The sequence below is a fragment of the Malus domestica genome, chromosome 01 (genome assembly GCF_042453785.1).
Source record: "Malus domestica chromosome 01, GDT2T_hap1".
Taxonomy (NCBI): domain Eukaryota; kingdom Viridiplantae; phylum Streptophyta; class Magnoliopsida; order Rosales; family Rosaceae; genus Malus; species Malus domestica.
In genome coordinates this window covers 21,345,873-21,370,662 of record NC_091661.1, presented here as the reverse complement: position 1 = coordinate 21,370,662, position 24,790 = coordinate 21,345,873, and the positions used below count along the sequence as shown (strand labels likewise).

At 39.9% G+C, this 24,790-nt stretch overlaps 2 protein-coding genes across 5 annotated transcripts; both read left to right on the top strand.

The window, feature by feature from the left end:
- Positions 1 to 10,915: 10,915 nt before the first annotated feature.
- LOC103439483 (uncharacterized) lies at positions 10,916 to 12,590 on the top strand. Its single transcript, XM_008378044.4, has 2 exons — positions 10,916 to 11,452; positions 11,556 to 12,590. Exons 1-2 carry the CDS (start codon positions 11,255 to 11,257, stop codon positions 12,228 to 12,230), a joined length of 873 nt encoding a protein of 290 aa, XP_008376266.1. The 5' UTR covers positions 10,916 to 11,254; the 3' UTR covers positions 12,231 to 12,590.
- Positions 12,591 to 14,109: 1,519 nt separating this feature from the next.
- LOC114824004 (pullulanase 1, chloroplastic) lies at positions 14,110 to 23,688 on the top strand. Of its 4 annotated transcripts, none has more exons than XM_029100135.2 (28): positions 14,110 to 14,724; positions 15,034 to 15,187; positions 15,286 to 15,338; positions 15,467 to 15,575; positions 16,411 to 16,547; positions 16,644 to 16,846; positions 17,023 to 17,172; positions 17,336 to 17,396; positions 17,566 to 17,686; positions 17,904 to 17,994; positions 18,076 to 18,169; positions 18,469 to 18,564; positions 18,676 to 18,816; positions 18,971 to 19,021; positions 19,106 to 19,176; positions 19,329 to 19,421; positions 19,789 to 19,879; positions 20,282 to 20,353; positions 20,787 to 20,843; positions 20,939 to 21,007; positions 21,333 to 21,389; positions 21,464 to 21,538; positions 21,695 to 21,783; positions 22,055 to 22,132; positions 22,288 to 22,426; positions 22,607 to 22,716; positions 22,802 to 22,901; positions 23,118 to 23,688. In XM_029100135.2, exons 1-28 carry the CDS (start codon positions 14,458 to 14,460, stop codon positions 23,226 to 23,228), a joined length of 2,940 nt encoding a protein of 979 aa, XP_028955968.1. In that variant the 5' UTR covers positions 14,110 to 14,457; the 3' UTR covers positions 23,229 to 23,688. The 4 variants fall into 4 exon arrangements, 2 of the variants coding, with proteins under 2 accessions (XP_028955968.1, XP_028955963.1); XR_011582767.1 differs by having other exon boundaries at positions 14,128 to 14,724; positions 22,055 to 22,206; XR_003772228.2 differs by having other exon boundaries at positions 14,216 to 14,724; positions 15,283 to 15,338; positions 22,055 to 22,206.
- The last annotated feature ends 1,102 nt before the right edge of the window (positions 23,689 to 24,790 follow it).

The following is a 24,790-nucleotide window of genomic DNA, read 5'->3' as shown; positions in this document are numbered from 1 at the left end:
ATTTTTCGTCCAGACTGGTGAGCTCCGCATACCCCTTCATGAACCTCTGCGATCGCTCGAGCACTCTCTTGGGGGCCAAGGCATAGCAATAACAAACCATCTTCGCCCTTTCGGTACAACTCGTTCTGGTACGTGACATAGTTCGTGGCGTGAGCCCGTGTCCTGCGACTATGTTTTCCGTTAGGATTGTCAAGGTACTGCATAATGGGCTTTCTCCAATCATCTGGTACTGCCTCGGCCGCGCAAATGTCTATAGAGTCCTGCCGATCTAACAACGAAGGCAAGGACATGACCCTGGTGCGTATCACATTGTCTCGACAGAGGATTTGCTGATCAACCAAGGCCGGGTATAATTGTTGTAATATTGGTATCTCCCGGCCTAGCTTGCCCCCCAGGAGTTGTGCACCGGAGGCGATTTGAGCCAACTCGTCTGCATCGGTATTATGAACCCGAGAAATATGCTCGAATGTAATACCATCAAAAGACTCGGCCAAATAGCTGGCGACCATGTGGTAAGGCGCCAGAGTACAACTCATGCAACGAAAAGACCCATTAATTTGGTTAATCACTAGTTCAGAATCCCCGAGGACGAGGACACGAGTGGCATGTAGGTCAAGAAGGAGGCCTAGACCAATGACTAGAGCCTCGTATTCGGCCTGATTATTGGTGCAGTCGAAATCCAATTTGAGCGAAAAATACCAACGATCATTGTGAGGAGATTGAATGACGATGCCTACGCCGGCCGAGGACGAAGTACTGGAACCATCGAAATACATCGTCCAATAGTTGTCGCGGGTCACCACCATGCCAATCTCGACATCATCACCCCCGAAATCGTAAGGCGAAGGGTGCTGGGCAAGGAAATCGGCCAACGCCTGTCCTTTCACAGCTTTCTGCGGCACGTATTGCAAACTAAACTCGGACAACGCCATCGTCCATTTCCCAATTCGGCCCTTCACAATTGGCCGGGTAAGCATGTACCGGATAACGTCGGTCTGGGCAATGACTTGGGTGACCGACGGGAGCATGTAATGCCGAAGCTTGGATGCAGCGAAGAACACGGCGAGACAGAGCTTCTCAACGGCGGAATAATTGATCTCCGGAGGACTCAGATTACGGCTAAGGTAAAAGATAGCCTGTTCCCGTCCGGCATCGTTGTCTTGCGCGAGGAGGCAACCGATGGACTCGTCGGCCGCTGAAACGTACAGCTTGAGAGGCTTACCGCGCTGAGGAGGGACCAGGACAGGTGGGTTTGTAAGGGAAACCTTGATTTGTGTGAACGCCGCCTGGTGCTCCTCATTCCATATGAACTTGTCTGAGTCCTTGAGCTTCAAAAGTGTGGAAAATGCTTTCATTTTACCTGCCGAATTAGCAATAAATCGGCGTAAAAAATTGATCTGGCCGAGTAAGGACTGTAATTGTTTCTTCGTTGTTGGGGGTGGGGCGGTGACAATTGCGCGTGCCTTATTCGCATCGACTTCAATCCCACGATGATGTACGAGGAAACCAAGAAAATTCCCGGCCGATACACCGAAGGCACACTTGGCAGGATTCATCTTGAGGTTGTGCTGACGCATACGGAGGAAAGCCTGTCGGAGGTCGTCCAGATGCGTCTGTCGGCGTTTAGATTTGACGACAACATCGTCGATATAAACTTCGACGATGGTGCCAATTAAATCATGGAAGATGGTGTTCATCGCCCGTTGGTACGTGGCGCCGGCATTCTTGAGGCCGAATGGCATGACAACCCATTCGTAAGTGCCGAGTGCCCCCGGGCAACGGAAAGCAGTTTTGTGCACATCGGTTTTGGCAATAAATATTTGGTTGTATTCGGCATGTCCATCCATAAAGGATAAGATTGCATGATTCGCCGCGGCATCGATTAACAGATCTGAAATCGGCATTGTATACTCATCTTTGGGCGTTGCCAGATTCAGATTTCGAAAATCGGTGCAGATGCGCAGTGCACCACTTTTCTTTAATACAGGAACAATATTCGCCAACCATTCAACATATCGAGCTGTCCGAATGAACCCGGCTTTCAAAAGCCGAACTAGTTCGTCCTTGACACTGAGTTGTACTTCGGTCGAGAATCGACGAGGTGGCTGACGGAAAGGCTTGAAACCGGGCTTAATACGTAATTCATGCTCGACTAAAGCACGATCTAAGCCGGGCATTTCATGATAACTCCAAGCAAAACAATCTTTGAATTCCGTAAGCAAGGCCCGCAACTCGTCCTTCATTTGTTGAGGAAGTAACGAACTAATAAACAAAAGTCGTGGGTCATCGGCCGTCCCAACATTAATCTCTTCCAAAGGGTCCTTAACAAGGGGCCGATGATCTTCGAGTTCGGCCGGGGCGGCTCGAATTTTATCAAAAGATAATACAGGCCCATTATCTCCCTCAGCAAGGAACTCGACGAGATTGACGCCCGAATTTGGTTGTTTAGATATCGTATACCAATGGGCCAGCAGTCGTTCCATAGTAGATGAAACCGCGGCCCTACGTGCTTCCCGATCGGCGTCAAACATCGGTTTCGGGGAGAAAATTAGCTAATCCGAGTCTCGCCGAATCCTGCTGGACAGTCTCGGCGCCAACCTCGATAGCTTTCTGAACGGAAATCCGAGTCGGCCGTCCCTCTTCATTGAAGCCTTGCAACGTAATATAGCCGACGTGATCGTCATAATACCGTGCTTGAATCATGTTGGCTTCGAAGGGCTGGCTATCGGCCGGATGAACAGTGACCGATTTACCGTCCCAAAAGACAAGCACTTGGTACAACGAGGAAGGAATACAGCTGGTTTGATGAATCCAATCTCGGCCGAGCAGTGCATTATACTCGGTTTTGGAATCAACCACGAAAAAGGCGGTCATATGGGTGCGACCGGCAATATTCACAGTTAACGGAAGCACACCTTTAGTGTGGGACTTGTCGCCGACAAAACTGCTCATTGTGATCCCCGACGGAATAAGTTCGTCATTTGAACGGCGCAAGGCCTTCATGATGTTCAGGGGCATGATATTGACAGTAGCTCCACAATCGACAAAAACTTTAGAAACCGGATATCCCTCGATGTGTGCCGTTACATACAATGGCTTTAAATGGTGAAGCTTGGCGGATGATAAACGAGGGAACAATTCGGCCAAAGCAGCCTTTAGACTATCATCTTTTGTTGTTGGCTCGCCTTCAGCAATTGATACAAAATCCACATGGCCGGGTTCCTCAGCAACCACATCTCCATCGAGGAAATTTGGTTGAGCCGTGCTTGATTGAAAATCAGTAGGTAACACATGAACCATACTGATTTCCATATTATCCAAGACTGACGGGCCCAACTGGTCAAGACCTTCCTCGTTCGGTTGGTTAGTGACTACGTATTCAGTTATCGTCAGAGTCGGACAATGAGATTCTTCCGTCCCTTCTTCAATAATGTCACTCGGTGGAGCCGCTTCGGCCACTTGTTGGTTCTGCGTGACCGCCTCAGGTAAGGTCGAGATTGACAATGAACTTGGGGTCAAAACCTGAACCTGCTCCTGGTAGTGTAGCCGAGCATCCCTAGTGTCAAGATAAGCATCCAGACGGGCAATACGTGCGATTTCATCGGTCGTAAGGCCGAAGAGAGAAACCGCCGAAAATACTTCAAAGTGATACCGTAAATACTGAAGGTCCTCCAGCGAGAAAGGAAGGTCGGCTGCATTGATATCGATGTATGGGTCGACTTCAAACCCAAAAACACGAGCTTCTCGTATGTGCTGGAACCTTGCTTTCAATCCGGGGTCTGAGGTTTTCTGGATGATCCGCTCGGCATCCGGACAATTCAGGATCAGATCAATGGTGTCCTGGCATGCCTTCGGCAAACCATATAGATCGTTGGCCGAATGACTCTTATGAAATTCTCGCATATACTCTAAAGACTCCCCAAGGAACGGGGGATGCAAACTCCGTCTAATTTTGACCAAAGGCTCTTGCATAGCTAGCGGGGATAATTTGCTTTCGGCCTCTTGCCTGAAATGTTCAAGACGTGCCTTCATTTCCCCCGGTCGAATGAGAAGTTTGATCCGTTTATCAGCTGCTTCAAACATGGTCTCGACATCTTGATCGACCAACCGTTTCCCCTGAGCCAACTCTGTCATAATTGCTGGAGGTGGTCGCTCCTCTTCAGTGGCAACTGTATCCTTCGGCCGCCACTTAGGGGCCGAAGCTTCTTGGGCTACTTGTCGTCGAGCCATGCAATCTATCCGTTGATGCCGGCGTTTCTGAGATTTGGACAACGCGGTGTAAACGCCCCTCGAAGAATGGTATGTATACCAACGTTGATCTCTAGGCTCGGGAGGCTTGAAGGTCTTTTGACTCCGCGATGATCCTGAACCGCTAGAATTACGCTTATAGTAATCATCGTCATAAAATGAAGCATCAAAATCGAGGCGCCGCCTGACCGGGGGTGTCTCTTCCACCCGTGCTTTAGGACCGAGCCTCCCAAAAACCCCATGATGTTGGTTTTCATTGGCTATCTTTTGCCGAGTTACGGCCATGGGTTGCGAAGAAGGCTTCTCCTCTGGTTCATTGTCGACCTTCGCTTTACATTTCCTGCACAGAACCGCCGTTCTACTATCTTCATCGGCGCTACACTCCGTCATAGATTTGACAAGAGCGGGCCCCGTTAAGGCCGCGGATGGTTTATTCGAACGCGAATCGGCCATGAACCGTGGCCGAACATTCTGATTCCACGGGCGTTGTGTCTCAACCACTTCAGCCTTGCCTTTCCCTTTGTCCTTGGGCAGGTACGCGTCGACCATATTTACTGTTGCCGTGGGGAACGGATCAGTATCAACACTCATCCTCTTCTCGGGGAACTTCAGTTTGCCATTATCAATCCAGCTTTGGACGTTATCATGAAATACGATGCAATTGTTTGTCGTATGTTTGCTCGAATTGTGGTATTTGCAATACACCTTTCCTTTAAGCTCTTCGGCCTTAGGAATGTTATGACCGGGCCGAAGCTTAATGATTCTTGCTGATAACAGTTGGTCAAAAATTGCGTCAGCCTTGGTGATATCAAAAGTATAAACCTTTGACGGTTTCGATGTTCCTTCAGTGGCCGAGCGACTTTTGGCTTCTCTAGAATCAACCTGAGTCAATGCCTTGCAAATGTATGGCTTATCTATTACTATCTCAGCCGCGTCCACACTAACACATTCATCCTCGGTTGATGCATAATTAACAGTAGGGTTCTTGTAAATCGTTCCCCGAGTTGGAGTCTTCGAAGTCTTTTCCTCGCGGAGCAAATAATCATACTGCTCGACATGTTGGGCCAATTCGTACATATCCCGAAAATTTGCCCCCAAGAATTTCTTTTTGTATTCGACGTCGAGGCCATTCAAAGCAAGCCTGACAAATTCGACTTCGGGTAAAGGCACTCGACACCAATTCCTAGCCGATTTGAACCTGGTAAGATAATCCATTGGTGACTCATCAGATGCTTGAGCCATCCGTGCTAACGAAGAGACTGACATCTCCATCCCCGGCCGATAAAACTGCTCGTGGAACTTCTCGACCAACTCCTCCTAATTTTGGACAGAATTAGGTGGGAGATTGATGTACCAGGCAAACGCCGAGCCGGTCAATGAAAAATTGAACAGCCGTAACTTGTGGAAATCACTATTAACATCTCCGCATTGCGCGGTGAAACGAGCCACATGCTCCAACGAAGACAGGGACGATTCACCAGCAAAAAGACTAAAATCTGGGATCTTGAAACCCTTTGGGTATCCAAACGTCTCCACGTAAGCTGGGTACGGATGAATAAACTTGGGAAACTTCGGCCCTTTCTTCATGGCCGAGTCGATCATCCGCTGAACTTCGGTCATATCAACAGGTGTTGCTTCGACCCTCTGGTCGGTCCCGTCTAACCTACTATTCGACCCTCCTCCCTTCTCCAAGTTAATTGGTTTGAGCGGGGCAGGAATAGGTTCGGCCGGTAGAATCGGTACCGAGTTGTTTCCTGGTAAACAATGTTGGCGAAGATCGAAAGGCCTGCTGCCACCAACTTGACTAACCAGCATTTCAAGCAGCCTGGTTTGTCGATCATTGGAACTGAGTATCGCGTCGTGCAGCTTGTCAATGCCTCGACTAAACGTCTGCTCGACTGACCGAGACTGCTCGTCCAGTCGCTTTCGAAGAAACAACCTTGTTGGTGGATCAGATCCTTCACCACCATCCTCGTCACACTCTTCTACTATCCCTTTAGTGAGAATGCAGGTGTTCCGGTTAGGGATTTCTGGACCGCGGAGTTGACTGCCGAGATTAACTTCTCTCTCTCGGCGGGTCGCACTCGTGGACTCAGGTGTCACGGCGCTAAGGGGATTCTGCGCTTGTGGCACACTTTGTCCCATGCTTTGATTCGGCAAATCAGCTACCGACTTTCCCATAGTGATTTTCTTTTTTACCGATCGTGTTTCAATTGGCATGAACTTCGTAGTTTAGCACTGGGTCCCACTGGGCGTGCCAAAATGTTGACCCTAGAAATTACAAAGCCTACGTGGCGCGCAGGCCAAGTATATTCTAAGCTAACTACGTCCTTCGGTGATTGCGGGCGTGCCAACTCGTCGGCCGGGGCTCGGCCGAGGAGTAAATTTGATGATGCTGCGTTGGGTCGCGCTACTGACTTCTGCGTCTTGCGATTGCGGCCGAGAAAGGAACACGTCTCGGCCTCTTGGGTTCTCGAGCCTGAAGACAAGGCTGCTATTTCTTACAAAGTTCACGAACCGAATTCGGCTTGCAATGTGCCGAATGTAATAACTGTGACACCTTACCTCGCCGAGAAGGCTAATGAGATGACCTCGACCAACAAGGATTCGAAAACCCTTCTCGACCGAGACTTGGATAGGTAATCGACCGTTCTCGCCGCAGTGCTGTTGATGCCAACGGAAGATACTACGAGACCGACCGACTCTACGGTGACAGAGCTATCTATGCCGACTTAAGATATCACCGGTTGCTTCCACAGTGCTGTTGATGCCAACGGAAGATGTGTCAGCGAAAAAGGAAAAGAAAAAGATCTCAAGTTGTGAGAGTTTGCGCAGGGCAATTTTGTATTGATTTTGTGGGGGCTCTTCCATTGCTGAACGTCTTGTATTTATAGTAGCAGAACACCGAGCCCGAATTCCAATCATATTCGAACTAGGTTTCCCTCTCCGGATTAACATTACCTCGATCAGTCCTATCTCTGCTAGGACTACGAATCTAGTCCTTAACTGAGCCGGATTCGCCTTCTAGTTTTACTGATCTCGTCGAGGGTCCCTATTGTATTAGGACTCGACTTGCACTCTGATTTAACCGACCTAGGCTTGGAAGCCCATGAGCTGAACGCCCCATGACCCTCTCGCCGTACAGCTTCCCGGGCCGAAAGTGACTCCTCCCTCGGCCCAAACTGTTATTTTGGGCCTAAACAATTAGATAAAAAAAATTAATGCTCTTTTATATATTAGATAAAAAAAATTAGGAGGCCCCTTATATTTTGAAAGCCTATGCGGCCGAACACTTGGCTTCCCACAAAGTCGCCATTGATAAGGCTCATAGCACCGATGATGAGCATACGAGTGTATCACGAATTCACATGCAAAAGAGGAGACGCAAGTGACAAAAGAGGTCGATTCATTCTTTCTTTCTTACATCATGATCAAATCATCCTTTACAAATCCAATCCGCGTCCTTGCACGAACGAAATAGGGAAAGAAGAAAGCCTAGGTAAATAAACCAAGTTGAGGAAAAAGCATGTCTTTTGTCTTAGACAACAAAAAAATATGCTTCAAAGTTGGAATTGTGAGTCCAAGTTGAGAAAAAGCTAAACAAATTTGCATATTTTAATTGGACCTTAGCTAGTTTTCACATGTTATTGTAGTTTTTCTCGTTATGTAAATGTACGGGACCTTTAAAAAAGGCATTCTTATTTTTTGAAAAAGAAGAAGGGAATTAGTTGTGAGACTCGTTCCACATCTAACTTTAACGATCAAAATTGTTTATTTTGTAAATCTAGATTCATAGATAATCTATTCAAAAGTTCATTTCAATCTGAAATTATTTGCTCATTTAATTATTACGATGAAATTTCAATATTTCTTAGAATATAGTGCTCACCAATTTTTTTGAATTAATTAGATGTCTCAAATATTTCTGATTTGACTCATATTTTGAAAGGATAATCTATGAGATACAACTTAAAAAATAGACTGTTCGGATCGTTGAAGTTAGATGTGATTTTTATTTTTTATTTTTTGTCAACAATAGATTTGTTAGAACCGATGAGAATCTACGCCGTGGTGCAAGATGCAAAGGCAACACTCATCTTCAGCACTGTAGTAGAGGGTCACTTGTAAGTTCGATGTGATGTTGACCCCACAACTAATCCTTATCTTTTTTAAAAAAATGGAGATCTCTCCCCATAAGGAATATGCGTAAATGTATATGTTAACGCTACTCTAAAGTAATAATTATGTATTTTAAATAAAATAAAAAGAGAAGAACTAACTATTATTTTTGAAATGTCATTAACAATTCTACGAACAAATTCAACTTAGAAAGTGAAAAATACTCAAATTTGTACTAGTTGAAACATAATATTTAAGAAAAAGTGATGGGAAAATGTATGTTATAGGACAATTACAAATTCTATTTGTTGAAAGTTTAACATAGAAAAATCAATCGATTGACACTATCATAACAAAATTTAACATAGAAAATGTCTCGAATGCTCCTACACATCAATTAAAGTTACATGATCAATCAACACGACCGACAATCTTTAGTTCAATTCATCTTTAAAATGCAAAATTCTTAGATTGTGTTATTTTATATGGTGTATATAAAGAAACATTTGAGATATTTCACATACTATGATTCATGTCAATTGTGTCGATTTTTCTATTTCATTTAAAAATAATTAATAATTGTCTTATATTTCCTCAAAGCGCAACATTTGAAATATTTCACGTGCCACGCTTCGTATCCGTCGTGTCAATTTTTCTGTTTTGCTAAAATAGGATTCATAATTGTCTTATATTTCTCTGACGTGCATTCATATGTTTAAATCTTTTATGGCGTGTCACATTCTTATTGCACCAAAAATGAGAGCCCACGTTTCTCGTAGTTTAATTTTTGGTGGAACATACAATAAATATACTTTGCATGTGTGTGCATGTGAAGGTAGAAGTGAGCCATGAAAAATGACGAATCGGAGATGTGGACTCCTCAATTATGGAATTAGATTCACTCCGGATCTTAGTATCCAACATTTAGGAATAACAAAATTTGAACTTTTGATTTATGTGGAAAAAAAATAAGAATTGTTGGTTTGTGTAAGACGAGCCAACAAAATGAGTTAATGGAAACCGTGAGATTCAATTTGTGTGGTTCAGATTTTTTGATCCCTAAACTTCGGACACTAAGGTGCGGAGTAGATTTAGTCATCATCTAATGTAAGATGTAGGAGGACCCACGCGCAAGGCAGTGTTGGAAAACTCTTCCAATACGACGAGCTCACGAAATCTGAATCAATTGATCAAATAGGAGGATTTTATCTTTTCAAGAACCCTACCATTATCTCCTTTGCCATTTTCCGGAGAATCCAATTATTTGTATTATGACGAGTTGATGAATTGGGACGTGTTTCGAGCACTCTCAAAAATTTGTCTAATTTGTTAGACTACTTTTGGTTCAGCTTCTTGAATCTTTTAGTTGAACTATAGATGAACAGGATATGTATCATAGATCTTTCAGGCAGACGTTGTCACATGTGGTTGGAGAAAATACTTCATTTTAATTATGGCACACCATAACGTCATATATGACATTGTTGTTTTCACTTTTGAGTTCGTCAATAATTTTTTTATAGAACGATATTATGTTGGAGGTTAAGTCAAGTCATGGGATGAATCACTAATAAATAATATCGAGTTGTTATTTGTGGAGGCAGATTGTTTGCCCTCCTGTTTGGATGCCCTTCTCATTCCCTTCTATTTGTGCGGTCACGGGTAAGGCACGTCAACATTTTATATTTTTATTGTTTTTTGTTTTATTATCTCTATAAAAAAATTAATATAAAATGTTGACATGGCTTAATCGTGACTGCACAAAATAGAAAGGGATGAGAATGACACCCAAACAGGAGGCCAGACAATCTACCTCTGTTATTTATAACAGTCTTACGAGTTATTATATGGTACTTGAACACTGCATGCCTTTGTTCAAATATAATATTTGTGGCGTCACAATATTATACAATAATTTTTCATTCATCATCTGCAAGATTTTAATTTTTTAAGTAATTTCAAATCCAAGCAATTATCCGCAAATCACACATCCTAATCCATGAAGATTCTGTACTTTTATAGCCGGAATTTCTTAATCTGGTCACTGCTGCCAATATAAGTATACTCAAATTCCCCAAGTTTTGTCTAGTGGGATATATATGAGCAGAGGTTTGGAAATCCTCAACTTAATCCACAGACGAATTCTTCGTGGTTACCAACTCTGCTTTAGCATACCTTTTGACGCATGAGCCAAAAATATGCTTCGGCCTCGTCATGTGATATCGAAGTTGTATGGAAAGAGGAATTAATTTGCTTAGAAGTGAGAGGTCTTAGGTTCGAATATCGTGGATGACGAATTCGATACCAAACTAGGTTACCCATTATATGACTTAGCCGAACTCTCACTTCTACTATTGTAAAAATATCAATGTACTAAAAAATAAAATTACATTTAAATTTGAGCAAGGGTTGCGGCTAAATAAAATACGTACAAAGACAAAATATTCTCCTTGTATGAGTCAAAAAGACCACATGAGATTAGACTGTAAAGGAGAAAAGTGTTGTAAATAAATTGGCTTTAATTATTCATCAAATATGACTTTTTTCTTTTACTTATATTGTCTGACTACGGAATTTCTCCAACACAAGTTAATGGTTTATGACTTGTCTGTTGTTTAATTCCAGAAGTTCTTCTTCTTTACCAAATATCATATCAATATCAATTAATTTTATCGAATATCGAGTGATTTGATTAGTAATGTAATCAATAAATATATAGTGCGGGTTCAACAATGTAATAAGCAAATATGGTAATTCCCACGTTACTCACACATGCACATGCTATGCGGCTCAGTTACGGGCAAAAAGTGCCGCTGATGAAGACTTAAGGTCTCTCAAACTGCAGAATTCACGTTCACATTCCTACAAAAGTTGAGTCCTTGTGTACATGTGTAGGGTACAAAAAATGCACTTGAAGCGCAATTCACCTTCTATAAATGCTTTTGGCCTTGTGTGTTTTGTTCAACGTCCATCATATATATCACAAGAACTAGAAACCAAAGTACGTACTTGTAAGCAACCGACACTAACCGTAATGGAGGTTCAGTGCAGCCCCCTTAGCTGGGAATTCTTCTATCAGGAAGAGGTACTGGATCTCGTTCGAGCTCGTCTGATAACTATTTCAGCTTTCAATTTCTCAAATTCTATTTTCTTATAGGCATGGCTAAGTAATGTTCTTATTTTTGCAGGGGATAGAAGAGCTAAAGCATTCTCTTTCGTGCACAAGTTTGGAGCTTGAGACGACAATTTTATCAGCAAAAGAGAAGATTTCGACAAGAGAAGAAGAAATTGCTCGTCTCAAAGATCTCCTAAGCAAAGCCCTCCAAGAGAGAGATGAAGCAGAAGCAAAATGCCAAACCCTAGTTTTGGACAAACTCAAGCTCCAACAAGAGCTACAAAAGCAGCAGCAACAAAATGAGGATAACGAATCAAACAAACACTTTGCCTCTTCTGACTCCGAGATCATCGTTCCATCTCCGAATGCAGACCCTATTATGATGCCGCCGGCGCCATTGTCATCACCGCCGCCACTGCCACATGCTGCTTTGAAATTAGGAGCTGAGAAGCCGTTGCCGGAAAAAGGGAGGCTACTTCAAGCAGTGATTGAAGCCGGACCTCTGCTTCAAACCCTTCTCCTGGCTGGACCGTTGCCTCAGTGGCAGCACCCTCCTCCCCAACTAAAGTCCATTGAGATCCCACCGGTTGCCATTTCTCCTCCACCACGGCGACTTCTAAACCGAGACTCCTGCATTAGTAGTAGTAGTGCTAGTTGTTTCAGTAACAAGAGAAGTCTGGTAAGCTCTGATGGTTCTGGTTCTGATTCTCCGCCCAACACCAAGCACCAAAAGACTGTTCTCCATTGACCAACATTTTGTGCTTTTTAGTTACATAATTTTCTAAGGCTGCACATCCTTTTCATACTGTCAAACATGCAAAGGCAGCAGCATGGAATGGATTGCTACAATCCATATCAGTTAGAATTTTTCAAACAACAGTCTTACAAATGAAAATTCATAGCTTCTTAGGTCCGTCTAATAACTATTTCATTTTTAGTCCTTAACTCGGAGGGATTCAATCTTCTATTCTCTGAATTTAGTTGCTCTAATTCTGTAGTCGATGTAAAATTAGTGGGAGCTATAGCCTCCAATTAATGTAGAATCACATGTTGTGAGTGCCCTTTGGTACATTGGGGATGATTGAAAGTACTCGTGCTTTTCTTCTCACTTTTTTTGCTTTTTTTCTTGGTACATAAAAGTAGCGTAATAATTGTGACAAATAATCATAAATCTCCCAGAGATTTTTCTTTTTGTGAAGCATGCATGCCCACCATTCACCTTCACTGTGAGTGTCTGCCATAATGCCCCCGATCAATTCAAAAATAGAAAGAGAGAATGAGAAATGATCTCAAATAGCAGTATTACGATAGCAATGTTCTCAAGTCGCACTGTTGTTGTAGCAAATCGCATATTAATACTTATTTACCTTATATTAATATTATTTTCTATCGATACAATGGAACAATATTGGCAACATATCGTGATGATATTGACACTTGAGATCTTTTCTCATAAAGAAAACCTTCATAGCCTGCAAAGGTTTAGCAGGAAACTAAGCTCACTGCTCCACTGGAGGGTTTGGTTTAGACAAATGAAGCAAGTCAATGAAATCGAAGGAAGAAATAATATAATGTTTATGGACGTTGCTTTCTTAGTTTGAAACCATTGATCATGAGCCATAGGATCATCATGAAGTCACATGCTCAGTGAGAAATTTAACAATAGTTGGTCCCACACGTTTTGAAGGGGTAATGGTCTATTGAACAACATATCAAATTTTCCCTTCAAAATTCAAGTTAAATTTCTTATTCAATTTTCCATCAATTTAAAAAATTACGCACAAATAAAACTAATAGCAAATATTAATTTTAATCAAAATAAGAAATAAGAACACTAAAATGATAGTAAGTTGTATATAAACCACCAATTAGTACTATTTTGTTATATGTTCGTCCAATTCCACTTTTGATTAAAGATTAGTAGCCAGTTTTATTTGTATATATTTCACCTCAATCTATAGTCATTGTGATTTGGCATTTGATCACATGCTTTGCACGCACGTTGTACTTAAAATTCATGAGTTAAATAGTACATAATCAGAACAGAGCAAAAACGATATGAAATAACTAGAAAACTAATGTTAGCTCTCCAGAAATAACATAATAATATCGATAGTTCGAAATGGAGACAAGATAGAGGTGCATTAGAAACTATTTTTAAGGTGTAGTATTTTTCTTCAAAGTACAAAATTCTTATTTATTTGTCCGACATGTAGCTTTACGAGCTAAAATTACATCAAACCCTAATGAAACTAAAACGAATATGATTACTTGGAAACCATTATTAGCATTCTAAAATGGCATAATAAAATTATTAGTTTGTCATGTAAAGTGCAATTGAGGTGTGCAAAACACTATTTTTAGAGTACAATTTCTTCCTTAAAAGTAAAAAAGAAATTTATTTTTATACGAGCTAGATAGTCGTAAAGTCTACCATTGTAGAGAGTTTTCAATACGTTGAGAACACGTATCGGTATATTAAACGTCATAATATAAGTGATATTTGAAAATAAAAAATTCAACTACTTGTTTTATAATACTTGAGTGTACTGGATCATGTTTCAGGGACACTGAAATTTTTTTCTCATTACCCTACCATAGCAAAAATGACACGGTAATTGAAAATAAGCAAAATACAGAGCTTCACAATCACACCCTCTTTCTCTGATTTTTTTTTTTTTTTTGTTGGTTTATAGTTGGTAAACCATGTACTTGATTGAAAATGCTTCTTTGAAAACAGTCATAAGTGCGTTGAAATTTCATAAAAAAAAAGTGCTTTTCAAGAAAGCACTGGAAAACATCTTTGCCAAATATTGTTAATAACTTAGGGTTTGAATTTTTGTTGGGTTTGTATTTACAACAAAAAAATGGAAGAATCTGAAATGGCAGAAAAGATCTGAAGAAAAGCAGCAAAATTCAGAGCTTCACAATCACACCCTCTTTCTCTGAATTATTATTTTTTGGTTAAAAATTCGATGCCTTTATTATATTCGTCTACGTTTCTTCTTAACCGGCCACCATCAACGGCTCCAACGACCAACCGCCACTTCCCTCCTCAACGCCCCGCCACGTGTCCTTCATCCTCTCTACGGCGCCGTTTCGCCTCCGCGCGTAAACCCCTTCTCCCGCCGCTCCCACTCCGCTCCGCCGGGGTTTTCAGACACCCCAATTTGCAGTGCTCGTCGTCGTCGTCGTCGTCCGTATCAATGTCGGCCGAGGAGGAGCCCACTTCGACCTCGCAGGTTTCTTCTGCTCTCTCTCGCTCCCAAAACCTGTTAGGAATTTCGAAATTGGGTTTCCGTGAATTTCGGAACGAGATGATAAATTTGAGTAAAACTAAGATGGAGAAGTTCGAGTTGGTTGTGGGTTTTGATTAAAGGATTAAACTTTGTTACTCTTTTGGTAGATACGAATGAATTTATAGAATCCAATTCTCTTGTATTTTTTTCTTTTATTCGAGCGATATTCTAATCTAATCTGAACTACGGGAGGGAGGGGGATTCAAACAATTTTTTGTGTTGATGCTAAGTTATGACCTTGTATGTGTGTAGAGGGGTGAACAGCTGCAGAGTGGCTTCTTGTATTCGAGGGCGTTCTGGGTTAGTGAGTCAATTATTGCCTGGAATGTCGATGTTGGAAATGGTTCCTGCTACTTATTTGTTAGTAAAACCGCGGCTTTATCTTGTTCGAGTGATGGAATTCTAGGTAAGGACTTTCCTGACTCATACTTCGAGTTTGAGTAATGGAATTCGTGGTTATTTCAAATCTTTAAATTAAGTGTAATGAGACTTCTTTGCTAGCAGGTGAGGATATAAAAGTAAAGCTTGAAGAAGATAAACATGGGCTTCCGGAAAATGTACTATGTTATGTAATCTGTAGAAGCTGTTTCATGGAGCCTCTTGTTGCTGTTTTTTCTTAGTGTAACTTCTGGAGAAGTTTTGAAACTGCTTCGAACTGACCCATGTATAAAATGATTTCTGTTAGGTGAAAGAAAAATTTCCACATATCAAAGATTACAGAGCTTTTAATGTGCCCCCTGATTTGGATGCCAAACCTCTTCTCAAATGCCAACTGGAAGTTGCTACTTTCGATGGTAAGAATGTTTTTGCATTTGTCCGTTGCCAGTCAGTTTTTATCAACCCACCGTTAGATAAACCGTTTTGTCTCCCTAGACTGGTAGTGGTGAAATACAACAAATTCTGATCAATTACCTTTTGTTGAGGGTGTGCATTTGATTGAGAGTGCTGAAGTAGATAAAACTCACAATTTCTAAACAATTACGTTTTGAATATTCTTAGTTATTTGTAATTTAATGTTTTGTAGTAGTCACCCGTTTGTGCTAAAAGTTATTCTCGGACCATTTAAGGTGTTTAGCGTTCTTGCATTGCTTTTTTATAGAACTATTATCTACTATCTTTCAGATTGAATATATAATGAAACGCCTCCGTCGAAATCCTGACTAATTATTTCCAATCCTTTAAACATACATCATATATTGTATTATCTACTATCTTTCAGATTGAATATATAATGAAACACCTCCATCGGAATCCTGACTAATTATTTCGAATCCTTTAGACATACATCATATATTGTTTCATTGGTTGACAATTTTTTGTAGCAGTCCGTCCGGTAAACCATTTAATTTAACATTAAATACTTGTGGTGCTATATTGCAAAATATAGAAGCTCTTCATTTACGTTTAATTTTTTCTGATCTTGGATCAGTATTTTAACTTTCTTTGTTTCAGTCAGATGGATCACTGCTTTGTAAGCTTGGTAATCTTGAAAACACAATTTTTTTATGACGGAACATAGTCATTACCGTGAGTGTGTTTTGTGTGAATCTAGATCTGCATAAATCATCGATTGCAGTTTCTTAATTTCAGCCAGTGAATATATGGTTTATCTGTTTTCATATTATACAGCTAATGGAAGGTGCAGTGATGCCACTGGTCTGCAGTTACCTGGTATTTTAGATGAATTGTTCTCATATAATGGTCCCCTTGGTGCACTTTATTCAGAAGAATCAGTGTCACTGTACCTTTGGGCGCCTACGGCTCAGGTATATAACTTATATGTGAAAAGTTTTTTTATTAATTACTAGAGTTGCCCTCTCAGTTCTACTTATGCAAGCAATCATTTTCTTTTTACGAAACAGGAAGTATGTGTTTGCATCTATAAGGAACCGTTAGGTGGGGGGAATCCCCAAGAAGTTGTGCAACTTGAGGAGGTTAATGGCGTTTGGAGTACTAAAGGGCCAAAAAGTTGGGAAGGCTGCTATTATGTGTATGAAGTGTCTGTATATCATCCTAGCACCTTGAAAATTGAAAAGTGCTATGCAAACGATCCATATGCTAGAGGGTATGCCGGTTGTCTAATTTAGCCAACAGTTATCGGAAAATAGCTAAGGTTTTTCCATATTCTAAAGTTATGCATCACTGCTATCCACTAGTATGTATTTAGTCATGAACATTGATTTATATGCCTGCTTATTGACATTTCCCAGATTTAATTTCTTTTGATTTTTGTTGGAGCAGGCTTTCATCAGATGGCAGGCGGACATTGCTGGTTAATCTTGATTCTGATGATATAAAACCTGAAGGATGGGATAAATTGGCTTATGAGAAGCCTGATATAATTTCTTTCTCTGACATAAGTATTTATGAGTTACACATCAGAGATTTCAGGTAATAACATATAATGCCACTTTCAGCCAATTATCTATAAAAGAGATCTCAAGTGATGTATGCTATGTTTAACTTTTGACGAGTAATCTGTGTCTGTTTCTCCAAATATGGTTATTGTTTTGGTATTGCATTACACTCCTAATATACTCAGCTGCCATTGCAGTGCCAATGACCAGACTGTGCATTCTGAATTTCGTGGTGGATATCTTGCCTTCACTTTGCAGGTAGTTCTATTATTCTATTAAGAGGCGTAACCCAAGTATGCCCGAAGCATACTAATTTAACTTAGAACTATAAGTATTCAGTTCCACGTGGATCTTACCTGATGGATGAAAGGAAAGGGGAATTCTATAAGAGTGTACTAATTAAAAATACGTAATTGACTGCTCAAAGGATTCAGCGGGTGCATTTCATTTGAAGAAATTATCAAATGCTGGTATCACTCATGTCCATCTACTGCCAGCCTTCCAATTTGCAGGGGTTGATGATGAAAATGAGAACTGGAAGAATGTAGGTAAGTGAATATACGTAGGCATTGCAAAACAACCAGTCCTTTCCATTTGAACTTCAAACATAAAGGAACCTTTCCCATTGATGTTGATGCAAAACAGAATATGATGTATGAGTTATGTGTATATACATTGATGTTTCAGAAATAAAATGTTGTGGTCTTATGTAAGCTAAATTTACTTTTGCTTGATTGCACCATTCCTCTGTATGACATTGGCCAGATTTCAAGATACTTGAAAAGTTTGCTCCAGATTCGGATGAGCAACAAGCTCTTATTACAGCTATCCAAAATGATGATGGATATAACTGGGGGTATGCTTCTGTCAGTTTGTTTTACATTATTAGCTTAAGTACTTTTTGATGGCTTGATCTTTACTTTTATGTCTTTTGAAGGTACAACCCTGTTCTCTGGGGGGTCCCTAAAGGAAGCTATGCAAGTAATGCAAATGGTACATACCGTGCAATTGAGTTCAGGAAGATGGTCCAGGTATGGATATTAGGTTGTCACTTCTCCAAATTCTGTGTTTAATGCATCTTGTGATATACTAATACTAGATTAACAAGTTATCTTATCTGCAGTTGGTTGAAGTTTTTCTTCCATTTTCCTAACTGGATCTTTATTCTCTTTCCTTTTGTTTTGCAATTTATTTACTCGATTTCTCTCTTCATCCCTTCCACCCACCCTCTTCTCCTCAGACTTTCCTGTTTTCTGCTTTTAGTGTCCCCTCGTATGCCTCCTGTTTACTTGGGTGAAAAATAATGGGAAAACGGTTATATTGCTTGCAGGCGCTTAACCGTTACGGCCTTCGTGTTGTCTTGGATGCTGTCTACAATCATTTGTCCGAAAGTGGGCCATTTAGTGTGAATTCTGTTCTTGATAAGGTATGACTTGTTATTATTCATAAGATCCCACCATATATAGACTGTTGTCCTGCCTTACAGTCTTCCTGAATGATTTCTATTCTTCTGTTTTGATTTAAAGTTTACTTATAGATTGTTCCAGGATACTACTTAAGAAGAAATACAGATGGCTTTATCGAGAATAGTACATGTGTGAACAACACTGCTAGTGAGCATTTTATGGTCGAGCGTTTAATTGTTGATGATCTATTGCACTGGGCAGTTGATTACAAGGTGAGATTTCACTCGTCAAATGGTGCTTGAATACCTCAAAGAAGCCTCACGTAGTTTCATCGTTGGATTGAAAGGGTTTGAGTTTTATGCATCATTGGATGTATACTTGTAAGTCTTAAAGGTGGTTTCTGGAATCATATGAATCTTTTGGCAGGTTGATGGGTTCCGGTTCGATCTTATGGGTCATATAATGAGAAGAACAATGGTATGATACTCTCAGCCAGTTAGCATAGTACATTGAGTGGATGTTCAATAGCCAAATGCCTAAAAGATACTAATTCGTGCACAGGTGAAAGCAAAAGATGCACTCTGCAGCCTAACAAAGGAAAGGGATGGAGTTGATGGCTCAAGTATCTATATGTAATTAGTCACTATATTCATTTAACACACTATTATTGTAGCTTTGGAAATCGATGCTTGAATTTTCCCTATGGATCTGTTGTTTTGTTTACAATTCTTGAATCTTTAGCATGATTTTGGCTCAATATTCTTGTTTTATCACTTTTATCAAGATATGGCGAAGGATGGGATTTTGGTGAAGTTGCCAATAATGGACGTGGAATAAATGCGTCACAGTCCAATCTTCGTGGAACTGGAATTGGAAGGTACTATTTTGCGTTTCCTTTAAATGGGGTCCAACATTTCTTTTCGTTACGTTGAGGAACTAGGAAATAGGATTGCATGCAGGAATTAGATATAGGACTGTCTGATTAAAAAAAGTCTTTCACTTATTGACAGTTGAAAGGATGATATTGGCACCTGATTTTTATTTAGTTTTTCTCTCCTTATCAGAGATTCAAAAGAGACACAAATAAAGATGTACGGTGGTTGAACTTCAACCTTGTACTGGAATGTCTTGTTCTAGTCAAATGCGAACTCAGTGGGAACTATATATACTAGATTTTCCTTTCTTCCATTTCTTTCTTCACTACCTAGTGAGTGCCTATAGCTAGGTGTTGATTTATCTATCAGTTTTAATGATCGAATACGGGATGCAATACTTGGTGGATCTCCATTTGGCCATCCTCTTCAGCAAGGATTTGTGACCGGTCTACTCTTGCAGGTATATAATGACTTTTAAAGGAGCTCTTTATATATTAGTTGATTATTTAGCGAGACTACTACAAATTTTATTTCGTGTGCTAATAAGTTGCATGCATATACTATATATGTGTTGTATGAGTATAGTGGGTGCTCCGTACTGAAACATTTTGACATGTTATGTGTCCCGCAGTCTCTTAAGACCGTAATAAGGTGAAGTGAAATTTGCATGATCAACATTGTGAGCTAGATTATACGGAGAAAGAGCATCACTCTATACACATATATCTTGTTTTGCATCACTGAAGGAGTAATATGTATATCACTACAGTTTTGACTCATGCTAAGGGTGAAAGTGATCTCTTACGTAGAATATTGTATGATTGCTTTCATCATAGTTAATGGATTAATCTTTCTTCTGTAGCCTAATGGTCACGATCATGGTCCAGAAAGTGTTGCAAAACACATGCTTGCTGAATCAAAGGATCACATTCAGGTTTATCATTTTAATGCATTTTTGTATATCTAGCATTTTGTTTTTGGCCCGATGCTGGACACCTTTGTCTCCTTAGTCCGTGAACAAATGAAATCATGAAAATTTATGGATGCCAACTGAAATTAAACTGAAAATTGTTCTTGTATTGATGGAATGAGCTGCATTGGTAGACTAAAACTGATAGGTTTCTTCACCTAGGGGATAAGAATTTTCAATAAAAAACAAATTTCTGTCGCTTTGAAGTTTCTTTTACGTATCATTTTCTCATCTATTTGAACTTTTGATTGTCATCCTTTTTTAAATAATACTACTTAACCGACTTTGGATCCAAATCTTATTGTCTTTCTTCGGTGATATTGCAAAAGGCTTCATAAGCCATAATTCCTTTAGTCTTTTTGTTGTGATCGTATCTAATGGAAGTACAGCAATGCAGGTTGGAATGGCTGCAAACCTGAGGGATTTTGTGCTAACTGATTATGAAGGGAAAGAGGTATACATTAATTTCCAAAGGGTTAAGTATCAATATCCGCTGTTGATGTTTTAGCTGAAAATGCATTACCTTGACATTTCCAATGATTCATTCAGGTAAAAGGAGCAGAAGTATTGACCTATGGCGGTACACCTGTAGCATATACTTTATCTCCTACTGAAACTGTAAGTATCTATATCAGGATTCATAATTTTAGTTCTTGTGATTTTGTGCCTATCACCACCTGTTTGAAGGTACTTGATGTTTTCTGAGCCATATTTTATACCCTTAACCGATGTAATGTAATGTATAATTTTAGATGCTAGGCTGAGAACCTGCTGTAAGGTGGGCTTAGCAAATCTGAGTATTGGCGGTTAATGAACTTCGGTTAATGCATTTTGCTCAGGATGTTAATGCATTGTTCATAACTTCATATTGATGCTTTAAAGGTAGAATGACAAATATTAACATAGAAAAACCATACAATTGACAACTACGTTTGTTCTCCAGATCAATTATGTTTCTGCTCATGACAACGAAACTCTGTTTGACATCGTGGCTCTGAAGGTACATGTACTTCTGCAGTATTTATTTGACTTCATATTTGTAACTTCTTGTCTAACTCAATCCATTACTTGTAGACTTCGATGGAAATTTCTTTAGAGGAGAGATGCAGGATAAATCACTTGGCGACAAGTATAATAGCACTCGGACAGGTTTTAAATCGTATTTAATGTTGATTTAACGAAAATTTCATGTATGAAATGGCAGGCTACTAGGATTATTTATAATGTTTATTAATTCATTTTTATATAGTTCATTTTTTGGAATATTGTATGACCAATCAGTTATAAATGATTTTCTAATTTTAGGGGATACCATTTTTCCACGCCGGCGATGAGCTGCTTCGGTCAAAATCACTTGATCGTGACTCATACAATTCTGGTGATTGGTTCAATAGGTCAATTGCTAATCTCATTCCCAAGTTACAGTCTTAGTTATAGTTGTCACATAAGATTTCACGATTTTAGCTGATCTTATATCTAACTGCTCGAATAAGTATATGATCTTCTGCATTATATGCTACTTTCGAGTTACAAGTTGGATCCTTTATGTGTTCAACAATAATTCTCACTCCTATAGTCCCATTTCATCTTTTCTAATTGAGTAACCCATGCGTGCTATAACTTCTGTCTTTCTCAAGCATAACGTTTGTTTGGTATGATTTCCAGGCTGGACTTCACTTATAGCTCTAACAATTGGGGTGTTGGCCTTCCTCCAAAAGAGAAGAACGAACACAGCTGGCCGCTGTAAGCCCTCGTCTATTTCCACAATCATTTGATCCTGCGTATATCTTAGTGACGTTGACATGGGATGTAGAAAGGTGTATCTGGCATCAGAAACTTTATAACGACTGGTATAAAATGTCAAGTGATAATTTTTTGGTTATGTTTCCTTCTTTCAGAATGAAACCAAGATTAGCAGATCCATCCTTTAAGCCTCAGAAAAGTCACATCCTCGCTGCTTTGGAGAACTTTTCTAATTTGTTACGTATTAGGTACACTTCACCACTTTTTCGTTTGAGGACGGCAAATGCTATTCAGGTGAGAAGCCTCGTATCTATACTTACGTTCCAATACAATAGTAATGTTTTTTCTTGGAATTGATTTTACCAAGAAAAAGTGATAGGCTTCTTGTATAGCAAACGCTATGAGCTGAACCATTTATTTTAGAGATAAACCAAATTTGCTCCCAAGTTTTAATACATAATATTCAATGTTCAGGAACGGGTACGTTTCCATAATACTGGCCCTTCATTAGTCCCTGGAGTCATAGTAATGAGCATTGAAGATGGTCATGAAGGCGTGCCAGGGTTATCTCAGCTCGATCCAATGTCGGTATAAATATCTCTAACTTTAATTTTTCCACGATACCAACGATTGGAAAATAATTCACTTGTAAACCTTTGTGCTGCACAGTTTCTCTTACATTGTGGTTATCATCAATGCGTGTCCAACAGAGGTGTCATTTGCCAGTCCCCCTCTTCAGTCTAGGACTCTTCAGTTGCATCCTGTGCAGGTAAACCATTGACGTCAATTACCGCTGTTTTTTTATGTTGTTTCTTTGCTCAAATTTGGGGTAATCGAAAGGAGCGCCAGAGATTTTCTGCATAACATCTCAAGCCTAGAAGAAAGATTCTGAATGTCAGATGAGCTCAGATCACTTGAAGTTGCTCCAAGGATAAACCTGCTTGATTTGTTTTATACTGGTTCTTTAAATATGAACTTGTTGCAGGTAACGTCAACGGATGAAATAGTTAAGAGATCTACCTATGATGCTTCCTCAGGATGCTTCACTGTGCCCCCAAGAACTACATCTGTGTTTGTTGAACCTCGGCGAGTTTGACATGTTGTTCCAAGGATGTCATAAGAGTTGAGTGCCATGGTCGACCAAAGCATGGTTTTTTCCTGCAGTTGAGGAGGGAGAGGCAAAACCCAATCAAACTTATTTTCCAATTTTATTCTAGAGTGATTAGTGATTCAAAGAGAGTTTTATTTTGTGAGTGAAGTAACATTTTCCTACCTCTTCTTTTTTTTTTTTTCCGACAAAAAAAAAAGTGATATCTGTTTCCTAGAACTTCGAGCTGGTTTGGTATTGTTATGCTTTGAAAAAAAACTGCTTTTGTTGTGTTGTGAGAATAAGCAGCTGTGAAATAAAGCAGTAGAGTGCTTGGTAAACTTTTTTGTAAAAGTGCTTTTGGAAAAAAAAAGCAGTATGATAGTGTTTGGTAAACTTTTATGTAAAACAGCTGTGATTGTGTAAAATGACCAAAAATGGTATAATACTATATGTGCTATTAATTTAATTTTCTTAACAAATAAAGGTGAATTACTAAATTTACATTATTTTTAAAAGAAAAATATTTATAAACTTTATCTTAAATATTAATTAGTACGACAAACTACTTCAGTTGAAATACCTCTGTATTTCTCACAACTCAGAGTGTGAGTGAACAGAATTTGTAGTGTATTCTGGTTAAAAAACTTTTAAACCATAACATACAAAACAACTCTAGATATTGGTTTTGCTTGGTGGGTGACCAATTGAACAAACTTTCATGCCCTTAATCTAATAAAAACTTTGAACAAAATCCATCACCAACATACAATCTAAGGAATGACATTATTCAATACTTCTTCCTAATCTCTCTCTCTCTCTATCCACCTCCTTCATTGTTTGTACAAGTTGGAGTGGAAATTAAGCAGAGATATGTTATTTACAGTAGCAGCCCTGAAATCCAAAGGATCATTCCACTGCCTTAACGGATCATCGGACCATCTCATATTAACATTGTCAATCACCAAGCCATTGATGTGTTCCATGATGATCCCGGCCGTGCTGTGTTTAACAAGTCCCTGACATCCCGGTCTGTAGTCTACCAACCCACCAGCATTGTTGGTCCATCTTCTGTAAGTCAGATCCAAGTTAATGAATCGTAAATCACTGAGAAGCGCACCTTTAGAACCTGTTAAGAAAACTCCATTCTCGAAAGTTGAGGTGATATTAACGAAGAGTAGGTTAGAGATTGAACCCTCCTTTGACTTTGAGTGTTGAGGACATGTGGTCACGTAGATTGGCTCCGCTCTTCCCCACCAGGATTGATCATAGTATCTTGTGCTCATATGTATGTTTGAGAAGGTAATGTCAGTCACATTTTCTGCACAGGTGAATAATTAGTAATCTTGTTGTCATACTGAGAGAGCTATGACAGCAAGCCCTGATCAGCCTTTATTTCATCAAAACATATGCATGTAAAGGCAGAATAACAATAATGAAGAATCAAAACCCTCCCATTAAACCAGAATTATTCCGCAATGACAAGGTGGCTACTACAAAATGCCATGACTGATGGTAATAGAAAACCATTCATACGTGATAAGGTGATTCTAATGCTAAACAAATGCACC